General features: G+C 39.8%; 1 protein-coding gene across 1 annotated transcript in view; it reads left to right on the plus strand.

The window, feature by feature from the left end:
- Positions 1-13,083, plus strand: part of LOC137285235 (cadherin-87A-like) — a 38,658-nt gene extending 25,575 nt beyond the window's left edge. The window contains exons 28-41 of the mRNA XM_067817534.1: positions 420-548; positions 1,403-1,568; positions 1,931-2,160; positions 5,668-5,847; positions 7,231-7,350; positions 8,179-8,311; positions 8,691-8,948; positions 9,111-9,400; positions 9,641-9,729; positions 10,188-10,274; positions 10,609-10,732; positions 10,924-11,057; positions 11,455-11,486; positions 11,964-13,083. Coding sequence (XP_067673635.1) covers positions 420-548; positions 1,403-1,568; positions 1,931-2,160; positions 5,668-5,847; positions 7,231-7,350; positions 8,179-8,311; positions 8,691-8,948; positions 9,111-9,400; positions 9,641-9,729; positions 10,188-10,274; positions 10,609-10,732; positions 10,924-11,057; positions 11,455-11,486; positions 11,964-11,980 — 1,989 coding nt within the window. The 3' untranslated portion in view covers positions 11,981-13,083. The remainder of the gene's footprint in view (positions 1-419; positions 549-1,402; positions 1,569-1,930; positions 2,161-5,667; positions 5,848-7,230; positions 7,351-8,178; positions 8,312-8,690; positions 8,949-9,110; positions 9,401-9,640; positions 9,730-10,187; positions 10,275-10,608; positions 10,733-10,923; positions 11,058-11,454; positions 11,487-11,963) is intronic.
- Positions 13,084-14,103: the final 1,020 nt, after the last annotated feature.

Consider the following 14,103-nt stretch of genomic DNA (forward strand, 5'->3'; position numbering starts at 1 on the left):
TTAACAACTTATTTCAGAAATAAAACATGATTGATGTTATTGAGCTAATTTCCAACTAATCCAATAAATCCTAATCATTCTAGGTTAAACTGTAATCTAACAAGTTAAAGCTCTAGGCCGGGGCTCAGTTTTTGTAAACTCTTTATATCTCTTTGTTAATTCTGATGAGTGGTTTATCTACAGTCATAAAACTGTATTTCACTGCAGAATTGCCAGTTACTGGAGCAATAATGAGACGTGGATATTAGTTGGAACTTAGGAAGTTGTCTTTGTTAGAATCAACATTGGGAGGTACATTAATATTTTCATAACTCCAAGGAGGTGGTGGTGAAGGGGCAACTACTGTTTCAGGAAGTCTGTGCTGGCACATCCAGTTAGGTTCACTCTCTCATTATATTTTTCTGTACTTGTCCATCTAGGGTTTGATCTTGGTGAGTCGAACAGCCAATCTAGACTTTGAGACAGTTAGTGTCTACAACCTTCTGATCACTGCCTCTGATAATCCTACCAATCAGTCATCTACGGTCAGGAAACAAACATCTGTTACGGTAAGTCTTATCCTCTGGTATTTTATGTACCATTGAATTACATAACATAACACGACAGTCCATTTGTATAGCTCTAGTTCCATGCTAAAAGCGTGGCTCACAGTGCAAAGTTGAGAGAAGATTCAGGGAAGAAAAGCTTGTCTGAAAATATGGGTTTTAAGGCTTGTTTGAAAGCTGATGGATATCCTGAGAGATTTTATTAGATTAACTCCTGTTATCAGTTTTTTGTTATTTATTTTTTGATAATTTTTATTCTTTTTTTATTTTCATATTTTTTTGTCATTTCTTGTTATACTTATAGAAAAGCTTAACAGATTCAACATTCATTTTTAGTGTCATTTTGAGATGAAGGGAGGGTTCAATTATGGATACTAATCGCTGTATTCTCTTAATCAGCTGATTAGGTGCAGCCATAAGTGTTTTTTGTATTTTCATATTTTTTTGTCATTTATAGTTTTCTTACAGAAAAGCTTAACAGATTCAACATTCATTTTGAATATCTTTAGCAGCATTTTGAGATGAAGGGAGGGTTCAATTATGGATACTAATCACTGTATTCTCTTAATCAGCTGATTAGGTGCAGCTGTAAGTGGTTGTGTCATGTGGTGGTATGAATGTAGATAACCTAGAAGTTCTAGTTTTGTTATTTTTTAACATTGGATATTGATCAATGCCACATGAAGCAATATATACTCATACAAGCCTTGCAATGATGTATCTAATTAAAATCTAATCAATAATTCAATGTCTTATCAAAAGCACTGCGAGCAATCACTCAGTGTTTGGAGACTGTGCTGTAAAAGACGACTTATTATTATTATAATTATTATTAATTAGGCATCATTCTTTTTCAGCTGACCATCACTATTTCGGATGTGAATGACAATGTTCCCCAGTTCACACCCATCTACCCATTCTTTGTTGTGGAGAATTACAACGTAGGGCAGAGTGTTGGGCGTATCCTAGCAACAGATGGGGATGCTGGAATCAATGGAGACATAGTTTATTCAATGTTTGATCGTAAGTGGACATACACAAGATATGTTGACATCAACAGTCTAAAGTGAAAACCTTGTTAAGCTGTGTACTTTGCTATAGAGGTGCAGTAATAGTGAAATGAATGCAAAACCCACTTTCACCTCTACCCACCTCACCCCACCTCTCCCCACCTCACCCCACCTCACCCCACCTCTACCCACCTCTACCCACCCCACCTCACCTCACCTCTACCCACATCACCCCACCTCTCCCCACCTCACCCCACCTCACCTCACCTCACCTCACCTCTAAACACCTCACCCCACCTCTCCCCACCTCACCCCACCTCTCCCCACCTCACCTTACATCTAACCACCTCACCTTGTTGAGTATTTCCGTTGCAGCCAGGAACCTGTTCCGCATCACTAACACAGGGTACATCTTGACTCAGAGTTCCCTGCGGAACCAGTCTGCCTTCAGCCCCTTCAATGTGACCGTCCGAGCAGAGGACAGAGGCACCCCATCTCTGTTTAACGAAACACAGGTGGTCATCTTCGTGCGAAGTGGACAGCTGGATGATGGCCGTCCCCAGTGGAGCATTCCTCGTCTTGGAGATCCCTACTATATTGATGAGGTATGTAGTCTGTATGTAGGATGCATGTAGCATGTAAGTAGCATGTATATTGCATTATGTAGTTGTAGTTGCATGCAATGTATCTGTAGCATGTGTAACAGGAGTGGTTTTCTCTCTCTCTCTTGTGAAAACTTCATGTTAAATGTGTGTTTTCCATTCCAACTTGCATGTTTGGCACAAGAAGGTAAGTTTTGGGTATAAACTTGTCGATTCGTAAGCAGAGTTCTCCATGCCGTTTCCCAGTAATGAGATGTAGCCTTGCAACTCAGGATATACAAAAAGCGTCACTATTTTATTTACGAAAGGAAACAAACTCCAAACAAAAATATAATATCAGGGAAGTTTTAAACAGGTCAAATAAATTAGAAGCAACAATCCCCACCTAACTCCAAACTAGTTTAAATCTAGTATAAATACCATACTGCCTAGCGGCCAGGTATCGTCAGTTTTCAACGGTTTTTAACAATTTGCTTCATTGTTTCTTAACATAATGGAACAAAATTTATCTTCATGATAGGTTAGCCATTCACAACAATTCCTGCTTGTTTACAGTCTTCGATCGACTTTCTCTGAAAAGCGGTCAACTGGAAGCGTGGTAATGCATAATGTGCTTTCCCAACAACTAAGATGACCAGTTATCAGCATTTCTGAAATTTTCATGTTATCAACCAGATGTGACATAAATTTGGTAATAAAACTATTGTGTTTCAAACCTTGACGTATTGAAGAAATTTCACGATTGGAATTTGTTTTAAAAAAAAGAAATTTAAAAGAACAAAACTCGCTGTCATTGTGAATGTTAGTGGATGCTGATGTAACTCATAAGCTGACGGGAATATGGAGATGTTGCCGATTGAACTTATCAAGGCTGACTTTTTGAGTACTTGTTTGAATCTTGATATTGTTTGTCTCTGGGAAAAAACGTAAAGATAAAGGTGAAAACTGCCCGTTTCATTTTGTCAGTATCATCTGCATGGTGTCAGTCGATTCTATAAAAGGGAGATGGAAACATAGGTCAATTCAGAGTTTAGGGATTGTTTGCAATATGGGTATTCTTAGACAAATAAAAATCTGCAGTTTTTATGGACTGAACTGTAATGTCATAGATACAAAACACAGCCAGGTTGATTTTCATTCAATTCCCTTCATTTATGAAATTTCATGTCAACACACTATTGGTCATGTGACATCCCCCAAAGTGTTTTGGTCTAGTCTTCCGATGGGATTCATATTTGTAACTTCTATAATGTAAACTACTGACAATGATTTTAACTGTCATAGCCTATCACTTTTGTGATGTGAAGTATAACGGAAGTACAAGTCAAGCTGTCTGTCCAAGCGCCACAGTCAGGTGTTGGCAATGACTGGTATGCAGCAATAACTGGTATGCAGCAATAACTGGTATGCAGCAATAACTGGTTGCATGTGTGTCATAACAACTTCGAGTGATTTGATTGGCTAATACATTACTGGTACTACTTTCATCACTCATTCCATTCAAGTTTTCACACCTGAGAGCATGTAAAGCGAAAACACTTCTATGGAATTAGATAAAATTTATTTCATTTCGTGTGGTTACTAGCATTATTTTCAATTCTATGTCAACTCAAGTTTCTGTAATAAAAATGAAAATAAAACAATCTATAAAAATACGTAAACAAATACGTCTAGTAGGCCTCTCATGAGTGTAAACAAATATGGTGTCGCCCGTAAAAGTTATTGATTTTGTCAAAATTGAGGGACAGTTGGTTGGAAGAGTTGTGAATGTTATCAAGAGATTGAATACCTTCTGCGTGTATGTTGTCAGGACTGCACAGTAGCACACAACATCAATAGATGAGCAGCACTCTTGTATCTCTATCACTGCCACTGTCAACCGCATCCATTTGCGTCCTCCCGCAGAAACATATTGTCACTGCCATGCCTCCCGTGGTTTCTTATGTAGGGGCCAAAAGCACTTCCCAGAATCTGAACACAATAGGCTTGAAATCGTTTTCATTCGAGGTTGTAGGCTGTGTTTTCAGACCCAATTTTCGGTGGAGTCTTCAACATAAACATCGAATCTTGACAAGTGGGAATTCCAACCTGAGATGAGAAGGCGTCGCCCAATTATTTACAGTAACTCGTCCTCCGAAGAAGGACATTAAGCTCAACTATTTGAGACATACAGTTCCCTGTTATTCACATTCATCTTTGCTGTTGAGTTTGCCGCGCCTAATTAAATGCTCCCTAGAATCTTCTTTGTGAACACTTCTCAACATGACGACTAGCCCGACAGTGATGGCCGACTGACGTTCAGGCAAGATTTAGGTCATGTAGTCAAGTTCAAAATATTTATACTTCGCAAGTGTTTTGATGAATTATATTTTTGCTTTTCAAAACAAATACTCAACTGAAAAGAATTAAATTTTGATTACAACTTGATTCTGTCTTAATTTGTTCATTTCCTTGTGATTAGGTGCCGTATAGGAAATACATTGCCTCTACGCAGCGTACGTTTTCCTGGAGTGAAGTGGTTGACATTCCAATCACCAATATGATGTATTAATCCGTGTTACATGGTTCTATATAGGAAAGCAAAAATTGCTTTATTTTAATGATATTTTCACTTTTTAGAATGTGGGTAATAAATAGGATACAAAACTTGTTCCCCTTTCATATCAAGTTTATGTCCCTCGTGAAATAATTTTGGTTTGTCACGAGCTTTAGCGAGCAATTTTTGCTTTCCTATCTAGAACCATGTAACGCGGATTAATACATCATATTGGTGATTGGAATGTCAACCGCTTCACTCCAGGAAAACGTACGCTATGTAGAGGCAAATAAATAATGTTGGTTTGTCACTCGCTAAAGCTCGTGACAGACCAAAATTATTTCACTCGGGACATAAACTTGATATGAAAGGGGAAGCTCGTTTAATCCTACAAGTAACAAGGCTCACATACCCGATAGCGGGTCTAACCCAGTAAGTGAGGAGCCCTTGGAAAGCCAATTGCTGCACCAGAACGGCACATGAAGCTGGTACATGGTCTGTATGTAGTCTGTTCGTGGTCAGTAAAGACTGTACATGGTCTGTCAAAGACTCTACATGATCTGTATAAGGTCTTTACATGGTTGTACATGGTCTGTATGTAGTCTGTAGCTGGTACATGGTCTGTATGTAGTCTGTTCGTGGTCTGTAAAGACTGTACATGGTCTGTCAAAGACTCTACATGATCTGTATAAAGTCTGTACATGGTTGTACATGGTCTGTATGTAGTCTGTAGCTGGTACATGGTCTGTATGTATTCTGTTCATGGTTTGTCAAAGACTCTTCATGGTCTGTATAGGGTCTGTACAAGGTCTGTATGTAGTCTGTAATGGTCTGCATGTGATCTGTATGTAGTAGTAAAGGTATGATACTGAATAATGAAAAATGTGAAAGTTTAGTGATATATAATCTGACAATGAATAACAAGCAAGTTTGTATTTAGGGTTTAACAGTGTTGATACTACCATCTGCCTCAGGGTACATCAGCAGAGCAGTTGGTTCTAGTGGCTCAAGCAGCGGCTCGTTCTGTCGGCCCCGAGGTCATCTACAGCCTGAATTCTGCCAGTCCAGACTATGAAAAGTTCAAGATCAACAGCACCACTGGCAGACTTACAACTAATGGGGTCTTTGACAGGGAAGAGAAGGCTGTAATTCAGGTAGGTGGTGAAATGAAAATCACAGTACAAAGACAAGATAATTACATATGTCCATTTCCGTTGATTGAACAATGTTCTGTCTGTTAGTACGTCTAATAATTATATATTGTCACCAAGAATGCAGCCCACGTCTGTACCAAATACTGTTTTGAATTATAACAATGAATTTTATGTTATGACAAGGGACCGGTTCCTCAAAATGACTGTAGTGCAAGGATGATCGTAACTCCAATACTTTAATGTAGACTTTTGACTGTCTTAGTGCTATGATCGTTTTGAGAAATGGGGCAAAGTGTGTAACAATGAATTGACTTCACTGGCAATAGGACAAAGAAAAAGAGTAACAAGGGGAATATAGTGCTATCATTTACATTACTGCACGGAACAAAATCAATTGAAACAACCTGAACGTTGAGAAAAATGATGATAAGATCCAAATTGTGCCTTAGTTACCCACCTTGTGCACCTGGTTTGGAGTCTTTGATACACCTACTTAGCATGGGTTGGTTGAAAGTAAAACATCAGCTCATTTATGAAGCTGACCATTTTTTTGTATTTGCCATGTCATTGTTTAGGTTCTGTGGGAAGTAGCTGTTTAAACTGCATGGTGTTTACCTGTAGGTAGTGACCAGAAAATCATACAGTGCACATTGTCTGTGATCTCATGGAAGGTTAGTAGGTACTGTATGTGTATGTATATGGGTTCCTTTGGTGCAAGAACCACAAAGCCACTGGGGTGTGAGGCAGATGGACTTTTATTACTTGAATGTAATAAAGACAAATCAAGCCTGAAACATGTTAAAGCCACAATATAAGTATATAATCACTAATTGATATGAATCTCATTCCTACATAACAACATGTATACACACATGTGCATGTATACACACAACTAATCATAAAAACTGTTGCCAACAAGTTACCATGGCAACTTCACTGATGTTTATAGGAATAATACCATGGTAATAAACACATGAATTATTATACTCTTCAAAAGAAGTAGGGGAACCTGAACTTTGAAGTCTGGCAGAAAAAATTCCATTGAGGAACGTTACAATGACATTCATCTTTTGTATGCAGCATCATTTCACGTTATCACCGCACACAAACACAATGCAGGTGAAGCATGTGAACAATGTGGGAGCCTCCTACATGTGCACTGGGTGTCATTATCAATCTTGACGTTTTTCAGACAGGTCGATAAATCACTGTAGACCATTTTTTCCGATAATTTTCTTGCATCTGTACATGGTCAGGGTTTTCAGGGTCAGTGAAACCCATGTGGTGATGCATTCTCGAAACATCCATTATTATTGTATCAACATTGATTCAATCCCATATATCTCCCACTATCTAAAGCCCTTTCTCCTCATCTGTCCTCAGCTCATCCTGGTTGCCACAGACAGGGCTAACACAACATTGCAAAGCTTCCGGGCTCTCACCATCTATGTCCGAGATAAAAATGACAATGTACCAGAATTTGGGGCATGCCCAGGCATCTCGGTGAGTAGACATACAGGAGCTCCTGTCCACTGATTTCATCAGCCAGCTTGCCGATGAAACTGCTTTGGGCCAGTGGTCGGGCTAAAGAAGAGAATAGTGTAAGGATGTTATGTAGAGGACGGGTTGTGACTGTTGTGCCTCACCAAACACATTGCTGTGGGTGTCAACATTGTTGTATCTGGTGGGCTAGATTACTTATATGTTGGTTATTGTCTTAGTGGTCTCATGAACACACTTCTGCACTTCTCTGCAATTAAATTGGTTTCACTTTTTTTAAAGCGGTGCATAAATGTAGCACCAATTGTGAAGAAAGGACTGTGAATCTGGGTAATGTCTAACATCACTTTGCAAAGATATTGGAGTTAACTTAGAGCATGTCATTTTGATGTGCAAGCCAAAAGTCATGGTTGTCTCAGACATCCACCATTCTGGTGAAATCAGCCAAGCTTGAGTAAAGTGGTGATAAGTTAATAAATATGAAAGGAATGGGATTCAAACCCACAATTATACTTTCTGCCTTCCCAAGGTACTTAACTCTGCACAGCAGTTGTGCTGACCGTGTCAAGCAATTCAAAATTAACATTGACGTGTTCGGTAACATAAATAAGTTGTTCACAGGTTCCTTGGGGCTAGTACCATTGATGTTTGTTTATGTTCCTTGTGTCCGAAGGGAGCACAAACATTGAGGGTACATTAACTCATGTTCCCCTTGTGACCAGGGAACAACATGCAGAGCGGGATTCAAGCTTAGATATGAACTGAATTTCTGAAAGAAAACATGAATAAACTTGAATTTCTAATGCCTTGAATGTTGATTTCTCCATCCAGCTTGAGGTCCCCCAGAGGGTGACGATCAGTGAGGACACACCTGTAGGGACCTCTGTGTACAGGGTCCAAGCATGTGATCTGGATGAAATCATCAATGGTGTAACCTATGAATTAGAGACAAGTATCGCATTGTGTGAGTACCATAATGTGAAGCCATAGTTGCATTTTTTCATATTTTGCAAGTGTTGATTAGAATCACTTTGTTTAGTAAAATGAACTGTCAGTATTTCAAAAAACACCAGATCATTTGTTTGAAAAATTTCTATGGGAAATTCTGCTGCCAGATATTCATGATAGATACATTTGGGCTAAGACCATTCCCAAAATTGCTAATCAGGTCATGACTGTTGTACCCCATCATATCCCTTGGCAGTACTGTACTTAACATAACAGCAAGCTGGGATTTCAGCAGATGTGACTTTGAGGTGGAGGCTTCGTCCACTGCAGATATATAGACAGTGTACAGAAAGAATGTATTTGTTGTTGCCATACAGTTCTGATCTCACTTGCAGGTCAATCAGAGTCTACTGGTATCTTCGCCGTTAACAGCGAGGGTGTCATTTTCACTGAAAAGTCTCTTGACAGGGAGACAAAGGCCACCCATCTTGTGTGTGTCAGAGCAAAGGTGGCACAGCGGAGGAAGCGACGGCAAGCGGATACCTACCCTGTTAATCTGATGACGGACACAGCTCATGTTGCATACGTGGTTATCACACTTAGTGACGTCAATGATAACAGTGCCATATTTAAGCACAGGGTGCTATATGAAGGTAATAGACTGTTCTTAATTTTTGGTGAGTCGGATTAGGAAGTTTGTAAGGTGTGAATATTAATATAACACAGGTAATATAAGAAACAGCACTTTAATATAAGATCTGGAGTTATATTCCATGTAGTAGTAGAATGAAACCGACCACGTGACCTTGTTCCAGTTGTGCCGTCGGTACCTACAGAGAGGACTGTGGTCCGTGTGGAGGCCACGGATCCTGACAGTGATCTGTACAATCGTGTCCGATACAGCATAACAGGCATTGTGTACAGCGAGCCTGGGTACCCCAGCTACCCCTTGCCTGGTTCCTTCATCGTCAACCCCGACACTGGCATTGTCAGCACCAACTACCCCTCATACAGTGACTTCCGCCTCCCTGGCAGCTTCTTTGAGGTGATGCTGCAGGCGGAGGATGTGAACAAACCTACCTTGAAGGACACCATGAAACTATATGTGAGTCCCATCAGTTAGGCATGTCATGCAGAAATACAACTCCCATATATGTTTCTAAATATTCAGTTGTCATGCAGCAAATTAAATGCCTTCACAGAATATTTTGCATGTTCTCTTGTAGGAATGCATCTGCCTTGTGGGTTCCTATAGATATATATATAAGGATGGTGGGTAATCAAAATCAAAAGTGCTCTTTAAAGACCTGTATCTCTGAGCATTAGCCAATGCCCTCTGTTTCAGATTTACATCTTTGAACCAGCCCAGACGGTCCGTGTTGTGATTAATGAACCGCCAAATGAAGCCCGGAATAAAGTGGATGACCTTCTTGTGTATGTCTGCTCAACTCAGAATGATCGGAGGAAACTGTAACAAGAACGTGTAGTCGATATGACCTAATGCCATCCTTTGCAGTGTTTAGTCTGTCTCACAATTACTGAACCGTATCAGTTTCTGTCCACCCAGCCCTCACTGTGACAGTAACAACAGGGTGACTTCCCTAGTCAACTGCATGGTTTTAGGCTGCTCATTATAATGCCTGATGTATACATTTGTAACCCCGCAATAACACTGGAATAAATGGGATTCCAGTCCAAGTTACCAAACACAGAACACTCTAGTGATGACCTCTGCATAAGTAGCCCAATTGAGATAGCAGTAGTCCCTGAATCTCGCTTTTGTCAGAACTCCTTTTAACCTCCAAGAGAGTTGTTTGTGTCAGAATTAGACATTTTCAGAGAATAAACCAGAGTCTGCTTAGATTATTGTGTTATTATGTATTTGTTTTTAGCGACCTGAATGGAGTGAGCAGTGACAATTATTTCAAGGTCCAGCAGATCTCCTACCACAGAGGAGTCACAGATACAGACTCCACAAGGTAAGGTTTACGTGACTGACTTTCTTGTGGAGAGATAGGTGAGTGAGTGAGTGTGCAAGAAGTGTAAAACACCTCTTCCAGTTTGATGACAGTGTCTTGAAGGATGTCCTGGTCACAGATGTTAACTTGCAGGTGTTGAAAAATGACCCTCATAAATGATTGATTTGAACCTATGATCAGCAGATCCTGCCACTGATAGGGGATGCAATTGACTGTTGAGTTACTGATGCTTCCCCCTATAAAATATCCATGACTAGAGGCTTACAACATCAATATATGACATTTAAGTGATGTTTTTCTGTTTTTCTTATAATTGTTTCTTTGTAATTTTTAGAACGGACGTGTGTTTTGTGATGGTATCAAAGGACAATGTGCAGAGTGTGAGGGAAGGGGCAAATAGCTTGGACAACAGCAACTATCTGGAAATCCTACAGAACTATGGTGCCGGTAGCCCAGGGGTGAGTCTCAGTGTGATAACATTGCAAAAGTTTGTGGAGAGTGTGGGAACATTGCAAAGAGTTGTGGAGAGTGTCATGAGATGTTGTTGTACAAATAGTATTCTAGTCTGCCATGGAAGAGATGTATGACTACTATGTATGTTCTTCGTGTCATCTTTTGTGAGTTTTCATGGGTTTTGTGCTTTTGACAGTCCTGCTATAAGACGCGGTCATCCCTGGACAAGATAAGCTGGGCGCCCTTGTGGTGGACACTGGTCGCCTTGGCCATCTTCATTTTCATCTGCTGTTGTATCCTCATTGGCGCCATCTGCATTCTCTATAAAAAGTAAGTTGAGATACCTCACCTGGAACCAAACTAGTCCTGGAGCTTATCCCTTGTTTAACATGAGGATTCAATGCACCTGGAGGGGCAAAGGTTTTGTCATCCTTTTACAATATTCCAGCTGTTGTTTGACAATACCACACCCATATTGGGATGGGAAAATATAGAAGTTAGCTTTGCACATTTTACTGATTTGGAGAACCAAATCCAGGTCTTCAGAGAGTTAAGCAAATCCTTGAACCTCCAAGACAGCACACTCAGACCATATGCTTGGGGAGCAAGGCGATTTGGCTGGCTCTGTTGCCCCTCTGTTGTACTATTTATGCATTACTATTATAGACTGTTCACCTCATATGGTTACTTATATTCCTGATTATTAACTGATTGATTCATTTTTCAGTCATAAAGATTTCATGGATTCACAAGAAACACGTAAGTAGTGGCATACTTCACACATTGCAGTCAAACTGTAAAGATATTTTGGTATTCAAATACAACAATAGACATTACATGGAAGTTTTTCTTACCTGGTCATTACAAATATGTACCTCCCTGTGCTGAAGAGGATGAAATGTACAGGATATGGGTTGAGTTAGTTAGGGAGTTAAACTTTGCATCAGCAGCTGATGAATGTGACACATTAACATCTTAAAAAAGAAATTACCTGGTAATTCAGTAGTTGAAATCAATGCTTTTGTTAATTAAATATTGTTCAGCAGTGGTTTTACAGGGGAATGTTGACATTAGAACATTTAACAGTTTAATGTTGTTCAGTATATGAGCAACCTATCTTGTATACCATTACCAGTTTGGAAAAATACATGTGTCTCAATGATGATGACAAGTAAATGTAGTACACAATGAACCAGTGAAACTGTGGGAATGACCCTACGTTGTCTGTTGTTTCAGGAATGGACCCTATGTAAATATTGTGTCTCAAGGAGTGCTACACATCAATATTCTGCAAGAACTTATGTTCAATGATTCAGGAAGGAAACTGCATTGGCTAAGAGTTTAGGAAATACCTCAGTCTTATCATGGTGTATATTATATATATTAGAAGGTCAAAAACAATCATTGGTGATACAGAGAACTTGGTACTCATACTGGAGTTCCCATTACTGGAGTGGTAACATGCTGGTCTTGTTCTTGGCGAGATTCAGTGGCTACATTGTCACAAGATAAGAACATGAACATTCTTCCAGAGTCATGCACACGTGTGTTAAGGCAGCCTTTGTCGGCTGTGATATATGTATGCATAGTAATAGCAGTCTATGTGATGGCATTTAGATGAAACTGCAGAAAGATGCAGACATTGTAACTAGTACATTGACAGTGACTTTGTTTTCATCAAGAAGAACTCAACAATGAAAACTTTAATTGGCTCTTTAAATCACCACCTCTCCTGATGCCAAATGTGAGCAGGACATATCGACAGTCACTTATGAAAACAATGTATATTGTTGTGAAAGAAATTTACAGTTTTGAGTCTGTATTTGCACTGAGAAGAAACCGACATGATGTTGTGGAAGTATGGGTACTTATCATGTAATCTGTGTAATTAGAGCTGCATTTCGGCTTGGTTGTGCAGCTGTATAGTCTTGAGCTGGAACAAGATCTGAGTGCTCATTTACCAACATATATTGTATATACTATCTTTACATATTGTACATAAAGTGAAATAATGCCACCTGTATCTGGAACTGAATCCATTATTGGCTGTTTTTTTGTTGTTTGGTTGAAATATTTATTGAATAAAGTTGGTAAATGTCCTACATGCAAATTACATGGAAACATCTTTGTTGAAAATATCATCCTATTCAGTAGGACACAACCACCCCCACCCCTCCGCTCCCCCCACCAACCAACCTCCCCAACCCACCTCCACTCCCTCCTCCACCCTCTATAAATGGTCACACAGCTGAATAATGGACTTGTTCATAAAATGTGTATTGTAAACATTTGCACAGGATTTTTATATACATGTGATATTTTTGTAAAGAAAGTCAAATAAAATCAAACAACATAAGTGCTGACTTCTCTTATCATTTATTGGTTTGCAGGGCTTACATGTCATGTGGGAGGGAGTCTGAAGTGAGTCAGACTAAGACCGATGTTTACAACACTTTGGGACTATGTATGTTTGTTAACAAACATGAGCTGGGACACACTCTGCTTATCTATGACTGAGGAGACAGTATAACCCACTCGACACGGCATACTCACTCCTAGATAATCAGTCCTTGGTTTATGTCCATAGTGCCAAGTGCCAGACAGGGGAACTTTGACGTCTTTAGGTGTAGCGTGAACAGAGGATCAAACCTCTATAGTTCACTACGCAATACACCATGGTAGCAGTGCCAACTGTGAAGGAGTTAAAGACTGCCTTTACTTTTAAGCACAAAAAACTTTACATATGCATCACAATACCTTAATTTCCAGAGATCAGAGATCAGGAATGCATCGGGGAGTGAGTGAGTTTAGTTTTAAGCTGCACTGAGCAATAGTCTAGCTATATGGTGGTGGTCTCTAAATAGTCACCTCTTATGGCAAAATGCGTCAGGGATGAGGAAATGAAAGTCCAATGACTTCAAACAAAGAGGTGTGATCATTGGTTGCTAGAACCACATTTTAGTCTGTGATAATTCTTCCCACTTATGTTCTGTGTCTAATACAGAAGAACATGTTGGTCACTGAGCTACTTTCCAATACCCACCAGTAATGGGGGGAACCTTTGATTCAAGTGTGGAAGGTCCAACCCTGCGCAGACACACCCATGACGAGGAACCTTTGATTCAGGTGTGGAAGGTCCTACCCTGCCCAGACACATCAATGACAGGGCATCTTTGTTTCAGGTGTGGAAGGTCCTACTCTGCCCAGACACACCAGTGACGGGGAACCTTTGATTCAGCTTGATTCCCCTTTATTTTCATAATGGTAACTATGCCCCACAATTACTGGGGGTGACTATTAAAGGTGAAACAACTACTGCGATAGCGATAGTCTATTGCGACATACTACTGCGATAGGGATAGTGAGAGACGATACA

This window comes from Haliotis asinina, chromosome 5 (genome assembly GCF_037392515.1).
Source record: "Haliotis asinina isolate JCU_RB_2024 chromosome 5, JCU_Hal_asi_v2, whole genome shotgun sequence".
Classification (NCBI taxonomy): Eukaryota; Metazoa; Mollusca; class Gastropoda; order Lepetellida; family Haliotidae; genus Haliotis; species Haliotis asinina.